The sequence below is a fragment of the Typopeltis vanoorti genome, chromosome 21 (assembly GCF_054136105.1).
Source record: "Typopeltis vanoorti isolate ZY-2024b chromosome 21, IOZ_Tvanoo_1.0, whole genome shotgun sequence".
Classification (NCBI taxonomy): domain Eukaryota; kingdom Metazoa; phylum Arthropoda; class Arachnida; order Uropygi; family Thelyphonidae; genus Typopeltis; species Typopeltis vanoorti.
The window spans coordinates 43024218-43042737 of record NC_143569.1 but is presented as its reverse complement, the minus strand read 5'-3'; the positions used below and the strand labels follow the sequence as shown (position 1 = coordinate 43042737).

The 18520-nt window shown below is 35.2% G+C and overlaps 1 protein-coding gene across 1 annotated transcript in view; it reads left to right on the top strand.

Annotated features, from left to right (window-relative positions):
• LOC150094791 (uncharacterized) overlaps positions 1-18520 on the top strand; it is a 210410-nt gene that overhangs the window by 112634 nt on the left and 79256 nt on the right. Inside the window, exon 7 of the mRNA XM_090411345.1 lies at positions 15224-15349. Within this exon, the coding sequence (XP_090267471.1) occupies positions 15224-15349 (126 nt within the window). The remainder of the gene's footprint in view (positions 1-15223; positions 15350-18520) is intronic.

The following is an 18520-nucleotide window of genomic DNA, read 5'->3' as shown; positions in this document are numbered from 1 at the left end:
TAATTGTTGATTGCTTCACTTCCTCCCAAGAATCAGCAATATTTTTGATAGCACCATGGATGTTATAATTCTTTCAGAGCTCTCTCAAGGTCATCACATCTTTCTTTCTTATTATATTACATCTTTCATAGCCCTGACTGCTTGCAAGAATGTATGAGGGTGGTCTGAAAATTTCTTGGCCTCAACCATAGATGGCAACACTGTCGGGAAGAAACTTTTTTTTTTCTAAGTTGGTACATCTGTCATAAGCATCCATGTGAAATTGCAAGTCATTCTATCAAGTAGTTTGTTTTATACAGCTATCTGAAGCAAAAATGTTGTCTGTATCCCTTGAAATGGATAAAATTTTATGGTCACTCTTCTTTGTTTTCGACAATTAAAAATGGGCTGCCAAGTTTAAATGTGGCCATACCAGCCTTGAAGAGGATCCACATGAAGGACGTCCAAAAAGTGTAACAACACCAGAAATCAAGTGCACGATATGGTATTGGATGACCAGCAAGTCAAAGTGTTTGAAATTGCTTGAAAGTCGGTTCCATCAGCAGAAAAGGTCATGACATCACATTTGGGATGCTAAAAGAATTTTATTTATTATCTTGAAAAGGGTAAAACAATAACTGGGGAATATTATTCCAATCTTTTAACCAGACTAGATGAAAAAATTCGTGAGAAAGGACCCGGTTTGCAGAAGAAAAAATCATCTTTCATCAGGACACTGCACCTGTCCACAAAAGCGTTTTGGCAATGGGAAAATTAAAGGATCTGCACTATGAATTGTTTGAACATCCACTCTATTCCTCAGATTTGGCTCCCTCTGACTTCTGTCTCTTCTTAAAACTAAAACTCTTCCTCGCTGGTCAGCATTTTTCTTTGAATCAAGAGATGATTGCAGCTGTAGTGGGGTATTTTGCAGATCTTACTGAGAACCACTACAGGGATGGGATAATCGCGCTGGAGCCTTGCTGGAATAAATGCATTAGTCTTAAGGAAGATTATGTTGCAAAATAGAAATAATTTTGAAATTATAAATTCGTTTTTTCATTGTTAGGCCGAGAACTTTTCAGACCACCCTCGTAAGTAATAAGCCTTAAATGCAGAAATGACTCCCATTCTACATATGGTTCAGATATATGGACTATTAAAAAGAAGGTCAAAGTAAAATACAGGCAGCAGAAATTAGGCATTTCATTTCATCAGGCTTATCAAGCAGTTCATTCCAACTAATACTACCATTTCTGCAACTTGTTTTCCCTGCTTGCTTCTGGTCTCATTAGGAGTCTTCACACCTAGAAAACTTTGATTTTCATTCATTGCATGCAGCCTTAAGCATAGATTTATTATACATATATTACCATATCCTTTACATAGTTGTGCTTCTTCATACCATGCTTTATTTCATTTCATGTTTCATTTCCTGCCTATTTTACATTTTCTGCTTTTTTTTTTTAACAAACACTTTTCTAGCTTCTTCAATTCCTACTTGGTACTGGGATTCATTATAGTTTGAAATCTCTCGCATCGTGCTAAACTCTATTTTTTTTTACATGCTGTCACCTCTTTCAAACTATTATCACTATTATGCACTAACTGGCTTTTCATGAAAGCATTACTAAAATAATTACTTAAAAAACAGTAGCTTGGCTTTTTTATGTTCTATTTCTTGTTGCAATTGCAATAATGTATCCATCAAGCAATAAAAGTCAGTCTGATAGATAAAAGTCCTTATAGTACCATGTTTTTGATATGGATGATGGTGAGACTAAGCATGAATATAACAGTTGATTTATGTGTGGGAGAGGGGGCATGTGTGCATGCATGCATACGTGTTTCTGAAAAACTGTGAGCCAAAATAGAGTCCTGTGCATTGTGCCACAGGATTCTCCACTGCTATTTAGTTTGTACATTAATGATGCTAGAATGATTTTTAGGGGAATATCCAGTTGTGTTCTAATAATTCTTAAATGGCCTTCTCTATTTGTTGCTTGCAGTTCTTCAGCTGTCATCAGCAATACTCCTCCTCCTCCTGTCTCATTATTATTATTATTATTATTATTAATATCAGACTTCTGTGGAGTCAAAAGACCTATTGTGAGAGGTATATGCTCTCTCTCTCTCTCTCTCTCTCTCTCTCTCTATCTCTCTCACACACACACACACACAAAGATCATCAAACCATGCTATAAAATCATTCAATGTGCCCACATTCGCCACACTCTCGGACACTGAATTCTATTCACCAGTCACTCTCCATGCAAAGAAGCTGCTCCTGACTCCTTTGCTCACACTCTCCCTATACAGATTTCATGGCCTCTACCCTTCCTTCCATTCTATGAAAAATTTCCTCCACATTCCTGACTAACTCACATATCCCAGTCATATCCCCTCTTCTCTTCCTAATCATGAGGGTTTGCAAATTGCATTCCCTCAGTCTTTCTTCATATCCCACATTCCAAATCTTAGTTACCAGTTACCATCTTAGTTATTATTATTATTATTGTTATTATTTTGTGACACCTCCAAGGAGTCCAAAGACTCATCAAGGGAGGGTACCTACTCTACAACTTCCATCTCCACCACTTAATATGCCAACTAGACTGAACCGCCGCTACCATCATTATCTACACCAATGCATCTACTGCTCACCACCGCCACTAGTATTTTTTGTCTGTTAATTGCATGTGTCCTTAAGGCCGATTTGTATGTATGTGGAATGAAAAACCCAAGTTTCCAGGAGAAAAAAACTTGCTACCTCCGTATGAGATCAGCTAACCTTCAGCTGATAAAACCCATAGAAAGATTCCTCTTTTCACGATGAGAATCAAACTTAGGCCTTTTTCAATAGAAAGGCACAACGCACTGTCATTCTTCCAATTGCACTATGGAGGCACTAGATCTTCTCTTCTCCAATATATACCATATTTGCCGGTGTATAAGACACACTTTTTTCTTTGAAAATAGGTCTGAAAAACAGGGTATGTCTTATATGCCGATACTGAGTTTTTATTACTTTTATTTCTAGAAATTTTCTGTTCCAAGTTACGCAATTTCTTTCTTGCTTCCTTGCAGTATGTAAGAGCATTCCAGTTACATAGAGTTCAGTGGATGCCCTTAAAACTGCTTAAAGGAGTGTTTGTACATGTTCATGCAAAAGGCTGGATGGATGGATGAGGAATGAAGTTATGGATAGATAAACTTTGGTCTAGGCATCCTGGCAGACTGTTGAAGAAGCCTGCCCTGCTAGTATGGGATCAGTTTCGTTCTCACAGACCAGAAGATGTTAAAAATAAACTCAAGGAATTGAAAACTCAGTTAGCTGTAATTCCAGGTGGTCTAACTAGTCAGCTTCAACCTTTAGATGTCTGTATTAATAAACCATTTAAGGGATTTATGAAGGAGAAGTGGAACAGTTGGATGCAGTCTTCAGATTTTGAGGTTATGCCATCAGGAAGAAGGAAGAGGCCTAGCATTTCGCAAGTTTGTGAGTGGGTCAAAGCTTCATGGGATGCTGTGAAAACTGAGACAGTGGTTAAATCATTTAAGAAATGTGGCATTAGTAATGCACTGGATGATGCAGAGGACAATCTGTTGTATGAGGACTCAGATTCTGATTTAGAAGAGATTTCAAGTGTCTCTTTATTTAGCTCTGGAGATGAATTTCTGGGTTTTGATGAAGAAGATTAAAAGGTGGGTACTCTTTCCTAGTTAGATTAGGAATTTGTTGAAAGTAGATCTACTTATTACTTTATATTTGGAATACTGTAAATTCATTATAATATTCAGTGATGAAGTTTTTTCCTAAAAAATGTGTACAAAAAAGAGGTTTGCGTCTTATAGGCTGGTGTGTCTTATACACCAGCAAATACAGTAATTTTCTTTCTAATACACACATGGACTATTGTGCCCAGATTTGGTCACCTGGTTTTCTGAAGGACGAAGAGATGTTGGAAAGGGTGTCCAGAGGCAACTGACTAAGGTAATTTCTAACCTCTGAAATGTCAAGTATGAGGAAAGATTGAGAAGATGCAACTTGCAGAGTCTAGTGGACAGGAGGAAGAGGGGAGATATGATAGAGACCTACAAGTTAGTAAGGGATTGTTATAGGATCAGTGCTGGAGAGGTTCTACAGAAAATAGTGGGAGATCAGGGGAGAACCAGAGGTCATCCCTGGAAACTGTATAAAGAGGGTGTGAGTAGAGAAGTGAGAAGCAGGTTTTTTTTCATGCAGAGTTGTGAATGATTGGAATGCCTTGTCTGAGAGTGTGGTGTCTGCAGAGAATTTGAGTGTGATGAGCTGTGTGTATGATAAAAGAACCTCCTAGATGAGTCTTTGACTCCATGGGATCTTGGGTAATAATAATAATAATAATAATACATATATTATTATATGTATTATTATTATTAATAATACTATTATTAATAATAGTATTATTAAGAAATAATTAATAATTAATAATAATAATATTATTATTAATAGTACATTATAGGAAAGAAATAACCAAAAAGAAAAAAAGAAGCCTATCACAAATGGTTAAGCAGTAAAAGATTAGAAGATGAAATAGAATATAAAAGAATAAGAGCCATAGCTAAAAGAGAAGTCAGAAAAAGACATAGAGAATCATGGAATAAATTTGTTTCTAATTTAGAACATGATTTATATAAAATAAGACCCAATGTATATAAGATTTTGAAACACTTAAATGCAGATACCAAAGAAAACATAAAATTAAACACTGAATTGAAATTAGAAGAATTTCTAAATTACTACACATGATTGTGGACAGACAAATATTTTAAAAAAGACAACTGGCAAACAATTAACGAAAATGAAAAGGAAATAACTGAAGAAGAATTAGAAATCAGCTTGAAAGAAACAAGAAACGGAAAATCACCTGGAGAAGATAAGCTAGGTTCAGAACTGTATAAATACTCAGGAACAAGATTCAAAGGAAGACTCTTATTATTTTTAAATAAAATTTACTCAACTGGTATCCCCCCAATAGAATGGAAAAAAGCAATTGTGATTCCTATCTTTAAGAAAGGTAATAGAGATGACCCTAAAAACTATAGAGGTATCAGTATACTAAATTCATGTTACAAAATATATAGCAGAATCCTAAATAACAAACTAATGAAATATTCCGAAAACTTTATTCTAGAGGTTCAAAATGGATTTAGAAAAGGACAATCATGTATAGACCCAGCCTTCTGCCTAAAATTAATAATAGAGAAAAGAAGAGAATATAATTTAGAAACACATATTGCATTTATTGACTTTGAAAAAGCATTTGACAAAGTTAAAAGAAACATATTATTTAACATATTAAAAGAAAGACAAATACCAAATAATATCCTAAAAGCTGTCACAAGTATATATGAAAATAATCAAATACAAATAAGATTAAATCACGAGCTATCATATACGAGAGAGGTAAACCAAGGGGTCCGATAGGGATGTCCCCTCTCAGCAACTCTTTTTAATATCTACTTAAATGAAATAATAACAAAATGGAATAAAAATTTACATCAAGGAATTAAACTTTCTCCTACAGTTAACTTAAACTCTCTCCTCTTTGCAGACAACCAAATAATAATTACAAATTCTGAAGATAACTTACAGAAAGCTATTTTAGATCTAAATGCGATATCCAAAGATTATGGTATGATAATATCAACGGAAAAATCAAAAACTATGGCCTTTAAAGGACAAGATCCAGTAAGAATTAAAATAGTATTAGATAACAAGATCTTAGAATAGGTGAATTCATTTAACTACCTAGGATGTATGATCACTTATGAAAATGAAAAAGATATAAACATAAAAATTGCAAAATATTTAAAAATAACAGGAGTAATTAACTCTATATTTAAACCAAACCTAGTTCAAAAACAAACCAGGCTAAAAGTATACAATACATTAGCCCTACTGGTCTTAATGTATGGAAGCGAAATCTGGACAATAAAACAAAAAGACAAACAAAGATTAACAACAGCAGAAATGAAGTTTATGAGAAAAACTGCAAAGTATACCCTATTTGATCACAAAAGAAACGAAGATATTATGAAAGAATTAAACCAAGAACCAGTAATTGAAAAAATTAAAAAATATAAACATAGATGGATGGAACACGTTCAAAGAATGAAAACAGAAAGATTACCAAAACAAGCCTTAAAGTACAAGCCATTAGGAAAAAGAAAACTAGGACGTCCTCTTAAACGATTCAACGATGACTTCTAAGGCCGGAACAGGCCATACTAGGCCTAAATCCTTAATACGTATGATGATGATAATACATATATTCTCATCACCGTGAAAACTAGGTTACCAAATCTGTGCACAATTATCTATGTGAGGTCTAATTAAGGCCCTCTACAACAGAATCACAACCTCTTTATTCCTGTATGTTAAGATGTTAAGGTCCTCCACACCATCGCAATAATCCAATGTGACGATTTCATAACTTGTGCAGTCTGACACTTGAACTTCAGATCCTTTGTTGCCACCACTCCCAGATCCCATATCTCTTTAAACTCCTTCAAAATTTTCCCACCAAGTGTATACTTCACGTTCTATTATTGACTACTACATTTCATAACCTTATACTGTGCAACATTCAACTGAACAGATTGTATGAGTGGGCAAGTGAGTGGAACTATCAGTTGAATGTCTTGTATATTAATTATATTGAGATAGTTAAAACTATCTCAATATAATTAATATACAAGTTAAGTAACAGTGATCCCAAAATAGAACCCTGAGGCATACCACTAATGACTTTTCTCTTTCATGATATTCTCCCCCCCCCTCCTCCATACACAATTTCTAATAGCTATTTGACAGCTAGTCATTCTCTCTGTCCTTGGTAGAAATGCAATACTCCTTAAATTCTAGCCCTGTATTATCTTTCTGTTAAGCAGGTCACAGTGATGCTGATGATATTTGGCCAAGTCGAACTGACTAGTGCAAAAAACTTCTCCCTTTTATTTCTGATACTTCTAGCATTTACTTATATGCATTTTGGTATCCCTTTGGGCTCACAATTACTCTTGCATAATGTAATTACCAACCTTTTCAGATTCAAAACCTGAGAACCACACTTGGCAGGATTATTTCTACACTCATGCTCATTTATCATAGGGATGGTAGACTACTTCTAAAAACCTGTGGTTTTACTAATTTTGAACTCCAGCCTCTCACTGAACAACTCTTTTCCAAACATCTAACTGCAAAAGCATTCAAATGCAATTCATCAGGCACACACACACACATATATATATATATATATATACACATATATATGAACTTTTGTTCATCAAATTCTCTAGGTATCTATAGCAAGCTACACTAACAGCTGAGTTGGATAAAGGAAATAGCTACACCATGATTCTACTGGATTTTGCAAAAAGCATTTGACAGAATACCACATGGAACTCTTTATGCAAATTAGAACAAATGGGGATAGATATAACACTGGTATGTGGAAAGGGGGGGGGGAACTGCTGGACAGATATCAGAAAGTGATATACAGAGGAGCAAAATTCAGGCAAAAGGAAGTAACTAATTATGTGCCACAAGGTTCAGTGCTAGGATCACTACTGCTCATGGAATGGGCAATAGATATCTGTTTAATGTGGAGAAATGTATTTTTGGATTAAAGTACCTAGAGTACAGTTCCACAATGATGGAACTGTATTCCAGGAAATAGATGAAGCTAGGGATTTAGGGGTGATTGTAAACAGAGTTGAAGTTTAGAGGACATATTAGTAAGGTTACTAAGGTAGCTCATAAGATTACTTGGTATTGAAGAACACACTAACAAGTAGAGATAAAGAAGTTATTATTCCTCTTTATAAAGCCTTGATACATTCACATCTGGATTACTGTGCTCAGGTCTGGTCTCCTGGATTTCTTTAGGATGAGGAAGCAATGGAGAAGATTCAGAGGCGAGTGACCAAGGTGGTGAGTGGTCTGTGGAACATTCCCTATGAGGATAAATTGAGGGTATGTGGATTGCAGAAGTTAGTTAACAGTTAAAAAAGAGGGGATATTATAGAAACATTTAAGTTATTTAAAGAGTTTTATAGAACTGATGGAGGAGAAATGTTTCAGCATTTCCCCTGCATCAGTTCTATGATGCAGGGGAAGTTTAGTAAAAGTGTGGTTAGTAGGAGCATGATGACTAGATTTCTTGCTTGGAAAGTTCTAAATGAATGGAATGGGTTGCCGGAGTCAGTTGTGAGTGATTTATCTGTTAATGGGTTCAAGTAGAGGTATGAAAGATTGTGGATAGTTAGGATCGTTCGTGATGAGGCTTTAGACTCCATGGAGGTACCTGTACAATAATAATAACAATTTCCAACTCCTTATTGGCTGCAATCACGATACTTTTTAGTTCATTCCTGTCATACTGTGGCGGTAGACTCACAATCTATTTTGCTTCTTTCAGCAACTGTTCTATATCTTCTCTCGTTACACATTTCATGTCTTTCAAATCGTAAAATACCTGCTAAAACAATCAACTCTTTTGTTCTCTTTTTTTTTTTTTTTTGCATATTAACAGATTCACTAACATCTTCGATCTTTGCACCTAAGAAACATGTTTTCATCAAGCATATCTCTTATCATAAAATTTCTTTCATACTTTCCACACTTACTCTTTCTTTCATTCTTCCTTGCAGCACCACATGCTATATGCTTTTCAAGTCACTCGAGCTCATGTTTTCTGCTGTGAAGGACACCATGTAAGCACACTGTTTCTCTGCTCCTGCCATGAATGAGAGTATGAAAAAAAAAAGTTTGACAATAATGTTGTGAATAACAAGGTGGCAGAAATATGAATATTCTCATTCATATTTCTTATTCTTCCAGTATTGCTCATCTTTTAGTTAAATTCTCTGCAACATGTTCATGCCTGTCATCATTAACATTCATCACTTTATTCTTCTTTTGACATGTTTCACATTTCTGGCATTCACTCATGAATCATATCTGACATACCTTCTCTTCGCTCTTGTTTTTATACCGTAATCCATTCATCCTTGGCAATAAGTATATTCAGCACACGCCACATTGTACAAAATTCTTTATATTCCTCATGTACTCTTTGAGAAAGGGCACCTTGGCTGCCATTGATCTTATTCACATCATTGCCATATAAAACACTTTTTAAACAATATACACATAACGTGACTTGCAAAACAAACACACTCAATTGCACAATCATATAATAAGTCAGAATACTACCAATAACAATCAGTGATAATTGGATATTTTCTAAAATATCCATTGCCTATTTGTTCCAGTTTATGTTATTGATTTCTATGACCTATCTGATGCTTTTCAGATAGGTGCATTATCATCATGGTATAGCCATTTCCCTTATCTAATTTAACTGCTTAATTTTTTTCATTATTATTATTATTACAGGAGTGTAAATTGCTAAGGCAAAACCATGTAGGCACACTTTCAGTGCACACTTTGTAAAGCAATGTTACCCCTGCCTTCATAGAAGATCATATTCCTATCCACCCATTTCTGAATAGCCTTAATCAATTTTTTCAATACTTTGCCAGCAAAGGTTGGTCGGTTGGTAGAGCCTCTGCTACTAATGGCTCACGAAAAAGTTAAGCAAGTTTGAGCGTGGTTAGTTGTTGGAAGGGGTCAATCATTCGATGCTGTTGGCACACTCTCCCTCGATGAGTCTTTGGACTCCTTGGAGGTGTCACATAATAATAATAATAATAATTAACTGCACTCTTGAACTACTGACTGGTGTATAATTTGCTATAATTTGATGCTTCTTTATGTAAGGAAAATATCTTGCTCTCTTTCCACTCCCTTAGGATCCTGTCAATGCTGAAATTTAAATAGCCTGTTTAGGGATAGGCCAGTACTACCAACCACATTTCTTATCACTAACCACTCTCAGACGTTTTCATAGCACATATGCTGATTCCCATAGCTTAATATTCACAGTGAGAATTCTTAATGATATGTTAAACTCCTCCACTTTATCTACCTATATTCTTATATTTTCTCCCTCGTATCTGTCACTCTACATTTTCTCTACCTGTGATTTCTTCTCATAATCTCATTTTTCCTTCTTTCTCATTAGCTTACTGAGCACATTTCTTTATACCAACCACAATTTGCAGCTTCTGCTTGTGATGTTACTAATTCAATTAACTCCTGCCTGATTTATCCTCCTGGCCCTGGGTATATAGTCTGATATTGTTTTCCTCAAACATCTGTTGACCATTTTCCATGCACTGCTAACATTCTTTCCTTGCATAATGAAGGTTTATTTTCTTGATCATATGAATTAGTATAATAATATTTGGTTTACAGATCAAGTATTGATAAAATTTATTAACTCTACCAACTAGTTTTGCCACATTTTAACTGTTGGCATCTTCAGGGCACTGACATATAGGCTTAAAACAATCTCACAATTATGAATAACTGTAAAACTGACCATAATAATTACAAATAAAATAGCATTGAACGTGAGTTTAACACATATCGCGTGTACAAGATTAGCTAGCTGTTGCTAAGGAACTTCCTGTAGTTTGTATTAAAGTTCATTTCTTGTATTTTTAGAGATCTAATTAGTGTTTTCCATATCTCTGGGAGTATTAAACCTTCATTTCTGTTAAGGTTAACAGTAGAATGAGCGACTGTGGCTGCTTCTTTGAAAATTCTTGAATGGTATAATAAGTTTAGTTTAATCCTTTATCCAAGTGTAAGCAAACAAAGTTTGTGCATGAAAATATCTTCAGGACTTGGGTAAGGTGGTACAACACCTTCCTTTGGCAACTCCTATAGGTTGGGATGACCTCTCACTGCTTCTGCCTTGGTCTCCACTACTGGGCCTGGCTCCCACTGATGAGACCTCAACAAAGGTCAAAACCGGTATGGGTAGTGGCCTTGCCTTAATGCATAGCATTACACATCTGCAAGGAGATGTGCTTTGCATTATGGGAGATACTAAGATAAGAGTGATGAGAGCTTTCTCCACCTTTGCAACGAGTTGCCTGGTGTTGTACCACCTTATACCAGTCCTGAAGATACTTTCAGGCACAAACTTTGTTTGCTCACACTTGGATAAAGGATTAAGCTAAACTTATTATAGTCTAACCGAGTGAAAAATAAACTCTCAACATCTTGAATGGTAGTTTTCCTCTATGTAAGGGGAACAGCTTTTGTTCCATTCGATGACAATGTTAGTTGTAGAGAAATGAGACGATAGACCAGAAATGTCCTGTCTGTTGTTTTTTACGTAGCCAATGTGCTCCTTTTGCCTGATTTCGAGGCTTCTTGAAGTCTGTTCAATGTAACTTGAACATGAGCATGGAATATTATAAACACCAGCATATTTATAGAAAGGATGGTTATCTTTTGGAGATCTTAGTAGTTTACGAAATGTTTCTATTGGTTTGAATATTACTCTTATTTTGTGCGGTTTGAGGAGGCTGGCGAGCTTGTTGGAGATGCCACTTACATATGGAATTGCAATAGTTTTTATATATTGAATATCTTCTTGTTCTCTTTGTGGTCGTTCAGAGAAAAGAATTTTATTGACTAGTCTTCTTGGATAGCCGTTATTTCCTTCTTGGAAAGGCGAGGTTACTAAATCATCTCACTTTTTTGAAACATTGCCGAGATAACTGTATAATTCCTAAGTTTTTACTTCTTAAACCTCTTTTCAATTCTAGACGAGCTAAAAATATTTATTTCAAGACGTCGATGTTACTCGTTCGTGAAAGGTTACATCACACAAGATTCTTGCTTAGTCAAATTGACTCCCAGTGTTATGAGCTGTACATGGATCTCTTTAGATGAGGAAATTTGGCAAATCTTAGATAGAATGATTAATACCAGTTATGCCAAAGTTTTCAATAAAAGCAGGCAGACCCAGATTAAGAAATTCAACTACCTTTATACAACCCACAATAAGTCTAAACCTTCTCTACCGGACAACCAAGTTATTCTTAATTTCTCAAACCACATCTTAAAGAAACCTGAAATCGCTATTCTCAAGAAAGGTTTAAACTATGCAATAGCTCCTCAACAGATACCTAAAGTGAATTTCATCTGTAGTCTAGATAAAGGAATCTCATTCTTACTGCCTCACACAGCAAATGATCTAAGACTAAAAAGTTGCATAATGCTTTCCTCTCCCTATTCCGCAAAACAAAACTTCTCCTCACTATGTAGAAGAACCATTCGTGATTTAAAAAACAATAAAGATATCATAATACTTAAAGCAGATAAAGGAAACAGTACTGCAATATTGATCTCAACGGCCTATGAAAACAAAGTTAAACATCTACTATCAGACTTATCCGTCTACCATATTTTAACGAAAGATCCGACATTAAAAAACCATCATGATACCAGTGAATTATTACGCAGCTTATCTAACTGGCCAACATATCTGATTAAGGAACTAAAATTCATGCATCCTTTAACTCCGAGACTCTATGGCGTTCCAAAAGTGCACAAAGATGGTATTCCTTTACGCCCAACTGGTGATGCAATTAACTCTCCTACCTGCTTATTGTCCTTGTCCAAACATCTCTCGAAACTTTTACAACAACTCATCCACAACTCAGAGAGTTACATCAAGAACTCAGGACATTTCGTGGAAAAGCTAAAAAACATCAACATATCGGATAATGACCTTCTAGCTAGCCTAGATGTCACCTCTCTCTTTACAACGTTCCTGTAGTGGAGGTCATTGACATCTTAAGTACCTTGTTCCCACAAGATATAACCTCATTGTTTGCTCACTGCCTAAATTCTAACTACTTTTTTGGAAAAATAAGATCTACCAACAATTAACAGGCTTGGCGATGGGGAGCCCACTTTCACCTTCATGTGCCGACCTCTTTATGGAAGACCTCGAAAACAAAATCCTATCCCAAATTATTCCCAAACCTAAAATTTGGTACAGATATGTAGACGATATCTTCATTGTTTGGAACAACAACAAAGATGACCTATATGACTTTCTCAAAAAAATCAACTCCTTCCATCATTCGATTAAATTTACTCTGGAACTTGAAAGAGACAAACAACTACCGTTTTTAGACATCTTAATCAAGAAACAAATTGATGGCAGCATAAATCTATCAGTTTACAGGAAACCGACCAATACAGGACGCTACATACATTTCAGCTCCTCTCACCACATCTCACATAAACTCAGCATTGTACACATGTTAAAGAAAAGAGCTCTTAGCATCACAACAGACAACGAGACCCTTCAAGATGAGTTAACATTAATTTCTAACAATCTGTACTTGAACGGCTATCCAAGAAGACTAGTCAATAAAATTTTTTTCTCTGAACCACCACAAAGAGAACAAGAAGATATTCAATATATAAAAACGATTGCAATTCCGTATGTAAGTGGCATCTCCAACAAGCTCGCCAGCCTCCTCAAACCACACAAAATAAGAGTAACATTCAAACCAATAGAAACTATTCATAAACTACTAAGATCTCCAAAAGATAACCATCCTTTCTATAAATATGCTAGTGTTTATAATATTCCATGCTCATGTGGCTCAAGTTACATCAGACAGACTTCAAGACGCCTCGAAATAAGGCAAAAGGAGCACATTGGCTACATAAAAAACAACAGACGGGACATTTCTGGCCTATCGTCTCATGTCTCTACAATTAGCCATGTCATTGAATGGAACAAAAGCTGTTTCCCTTACATAGAGGAAACCTACCATTCAAGAATTTTCAAAGAAGCAGCCACAGTCGCTCGTTCTACTGTTAACCTTAACAGAAATCAAGGTTTAATACTCCCAGAGATATGGAAAACACTAATTAGATCTCTAAAAATACAAGAAATGAACTTCAATACAAACTACAGGAAGTTCCTTAGCAACAGCTAGCTAATCTTGTACATGCGATATGTGTTTCACTCACCTTCGATGCTATTTTATTTGTAATTATTGTTGTCAGTTTTACAGTTACTCATAATTGTGAGATTGTTTTAAGCCTATATGTCAGTGCCCTGAAGATGCCAACAGTTAAAATGTGGCAAAACTAGTTGGTAGAGTTAATAAATTTTATCAATACTTGATCTGTAAACCAAATATTATTATACTAATTCTTTCCTTGCATTCCTCCTGCCAGCCTATCTCCTAAGAGTGTCATAAGCACAATCTATATAGTTCCATATACTCTTCTTAAATGAAAATTCCATGTGTTTTGCCTCCCTAGTGAAATCTACATGATCACTATTCCCAATCTGAGGTGAAGTAGCTATCTTGGTTATGGACAGATCTAACGTTATTAAGAGAACCATCTCTCTCAAACCCTGAGTCCCTTCAATCACATGCTGCTTTACATAATTATCCCTCAGTAGCTGGAAAATTCTATTGCCTTCTTCCATGTGTCCTTTCTACCTTCTGGTCCACATCCCTTGTTAAAGTCTCCCTTTGAACTAATCTTGCAGTGCATGCCATGAACACGAATCCTTCTATCACCAAGCATTTATTGGCAACCCATTATATATTTTACCTTGGCCTCTATCTCATTCCAGATAGCCTCAAATGCCATCTCCTGTGATCCTGCTACTACCAGACTTCTACTTTTTATGGTTGCAGTTCTGCTGTCATCAACATTACAATGCCTTCCCCCTCTTCCTGTTCTGTTTGTTCTCTCTGAAAATGTAATGTGGTTTACATTCTATCCCTTTAACTATATCTACCTTTATAAATGAAGGTCTTACTAAAACATGTAATTTTGATATAACTTTTTCTTCAACTCCTCTCTCTCTCTCTCTTAGGATGGGTAGAGTTCCCTGATTAGGTGTCACAGTGAATTAATCAGCTGTCATCACTCCTTTGCTGCATCCCCTAAGAGCAAGTATTTATACTTGTAGTTCTGTGGTACAAAAATTAGGAAAAAACAGATTTTTTTCCAGGAAAAATTTCCTGTCTATGTATCAGACTGGCGCTAACTCACCATTTGATTGAAAAGACCTGGATTTGATTAATCAAAACCCAGATAAAGATGATCACCAACGAAAGGGCTCATCTTAACCAACTATGGAGGCTCAATATAGCATAACAGTATATTATAGTATACTTTTGTATAATGTATGTAATCTGCAGGTGATATGAATAGAATAAAAAGACACAATAAATAATATTTTGCATTGTAAACATTCTTGAAAAGTTACTCGAGTGATCTCTTTTACAGATGTGGATGTATATGCAATTGGTGCAAATCGAGACAAGCTAGAAAGTTATGTAAAAAATGAGAATATTGTAGTTGATCAAGATGCACTTAGTATAGCCAAACTTCTTATCCACAAATTATATGATGGTAAGATAATAAGCTTGTTTACTTTTTTTTATCTTGTTATGTGTTTTTTTAATTAAATATATTATGAAATTCTGTTATTGTCATTTTTTTATAACAGGGACATGATGATCATGAGCTCCAAATGGTTCTTTTCATATGATTTTCAATTTCTGGAAATTATTTCAGTGTGACTACTAGTCGAACATATATAAAAAAGAAACAAGAACTCAGAATTAAAAATTTAAATATTGCTGATTACATTTTAAGAAGAATATTGAACTTAAAAAAATACCTGACTATTCTTGAATAGAAAGATGATAATTTCACTCTTTAAAGTTGGTTACTTGTTTTCACTTTCCATAATCTGATAATGACTTAATTCAAAATGGCCAGCACACTCATTACTGCTGGCAGATCATCTATAGCAGGTTTTCTGTTTCTTGTCTTTTTAGTTTTCTAGTTCTTTCTTTTAGTTTACTGTATTTAAACTGTTGCGAGGTGGTTACACGGCTGACACTGGCGAGTTTTTTCGCTTGGTTGAACAGCGGGAAGAAGTGATGACAAGGGGCCGTCCCTGGAAGTTACAAAAGGAAACTGCGAGCAAGAGGGTGAGGAGTGGTTTCTTTGCATGGAGGAGAGGTGGTTACAGGGTTGACACTGGGGAGTTCTTTTGCTTGGTTGAACAGCGGGAAGGAGTGATGACAAGAGGCCATTCCTGGAAGTTACGAAAGGAAACTGTGAGCAAGAGGGTGAGGAGTGAAGAGGAGTGAGGCGATTTCTTTGCATGGAGGGTGGTTGAACCGTAGAATGCATTGCCTGATGGAGCGGTGAGAGTGAGAATGGTTAATGAGTTTAAGGAGTGGTATGATAGACTTTGTGTTTCTTAGGAGGGGGGGGAGGACCTCTCCTCGATGAGTCTTGACAGACTTCATGTTCTTAGGAAGGATCTCCCACAATGAGTCTTTTGACTCCACGGAGGCCTGAATAATAATAATAATAATAATAATAATAATAGTATTTTATTCTTGTTTTCATATTTCCATGTATATGCATTTGTTCTGCACTTTATACTTTTTTCAATATAATACTATTTTGGTTCCATTATTAAGTTCAATATTAAATGAAATAAATTAAAAAAAAGTCTTCAAGCAACTTTAAAAAGTGCAAACCAATTATAGAGATAAATTTTCCCACTAAGAATATTCAGGTGTGTTTTTCGTCAATGTGTTTTTTAAAACAAAATTTAATCAAAGATGTTGGAAGTTTTTTCCCACTTGGTTAGACTATAATAAATTTAGTTTAATACTTTATCCAAATGTAAGCAAACAAAGTTTGCACCTGAAGTATCTTCAGGACTGAGGCAACTCGTGGTAAAGGTGGAGTAAGCTCTCATCACTTGTCTTAGTATCTTCCATAATGCAAAGCACATCTCCTTGCAGACATGTACAGTATAATGCTATGCATTAAGGGAAGGGTCACTACCCAGACTGGTTTAGACCTTCATTGAGGTCTCGTCAGTGGGAGCCAGAGCTGGTGATACTAAGGTGGAAGTAATGGAGAAGTCATATTTATCTATACGAGTTGCCAAAAGGTGTCTCACCTTATTATTAAATTACTCTGGATTAGAGAAAGATGTTGGAAGTTTTTTCCCACTTGGTTAGACTATAATAAATTTAATTTAATCCTTTATCCAAGTGTAAGCAAACAAAGTTTGCACCTGAAGTATCCTCAGTCCTGAAGATACTTCAGGCACAAACTTTGTTTGCTTACACTTGGATAAAGGATAAAGCTAAATTTATTAAAATTTAATCAGTAATGTTAAATATGTAATTTTAAGCCTTAAAGGTTGGTTCTTTTCATATTTTTTTTTGATCTCTCTATATATTTTTAATATAAAATGGTTCTTTTGACATCTTGTGTAACTTTGATTTTGTAAATTTATTATAGTTCAATAATGATAATAGTGCATTGATTATCTCTAGACACTAGGATATTTAAAATTCATAATTAATCTTCTATGCAGGCTATATATAATAGGGTCATATGTCTATGTTTTACTTTGGATTGGATTATTGTTGTTATTATTATTATCACACTAATCTCCATGGAGTTAGCAGAATCATCATGGATGGTTCACTTAACCAACAATATATTTATCATAAATTAAAGATGCTAAGAAATTATATTCTTGGTTTAATCCTTTATCCAAGTGTAAGCAAACAAAGTTTGCACCTTGAATTATTTTCAGGACTGGGCAACTTATATATAGAAGCTAATGACTTCACATCACTTGCCTTAGTATTCCATAATGCAAAACACATATCCTTACAGACATGTATAATACTATGCATTGTGGGAAGGGTCACTATCCATACCGGTTTCCATCTTTATTGAGGTCTCATCAGTGGGAGCCAGACCCAGAGGTTATACCAAGGGTGAAGTAATGCAGAAGTCATATTTCCATATACAAGTAGCCAAAAGATGTCACACCTTATTAATAAAATACTCTGGATCAGAGATAGTTGTTGGAAGTTTAATTTATAGTATAACCAACTGAAAAACTTCCAACAACTATCTCTAAAATCCAGAGTATTTTATTAAGAAGGTGTGACACCTTTTGGTTACTTGTATATGGAAATATGATTTCTGCATATGACTCATACCCTTTACAAGCCCATGCTAACAATTATAAAGAATCCTATGTCCATCAATCCAGTTTTATATTATATTCCTAATCAACCTCTCTGATATCATGACTACAACTGCAGATATATGGATTGGTCTATAATTAGAAGCATCTATCTTAGAATCATGCTTATGGAATGTACTATTCTGCTTTCGTTTCACTCCTGGAACCTTTCCCACTGCAAGACTTTCATTAAATAACCAGATCAAAGACATAGCTAACACTTTTGCACATTCTTTAAAAATACTTGGTGATATGTCATATATTCCCACAGTCTTATTAACATCTAATCTGATTGATTAACATCTGATACATCTCTTTGAGGGGGGGGGGGGGTCCATGAAAATTCATCAAAAACCATTCATTGTAAGACACAGTTGACTGAATGGCAATTCATCGTAAAGCAATTTATTGAATAAACAATTCATTGAATGACAGTTCATTTGCACAAATATTCGTCGCAAATGCAATTGATCGAAAAAACAATTCACCGATAATTTTTCAAT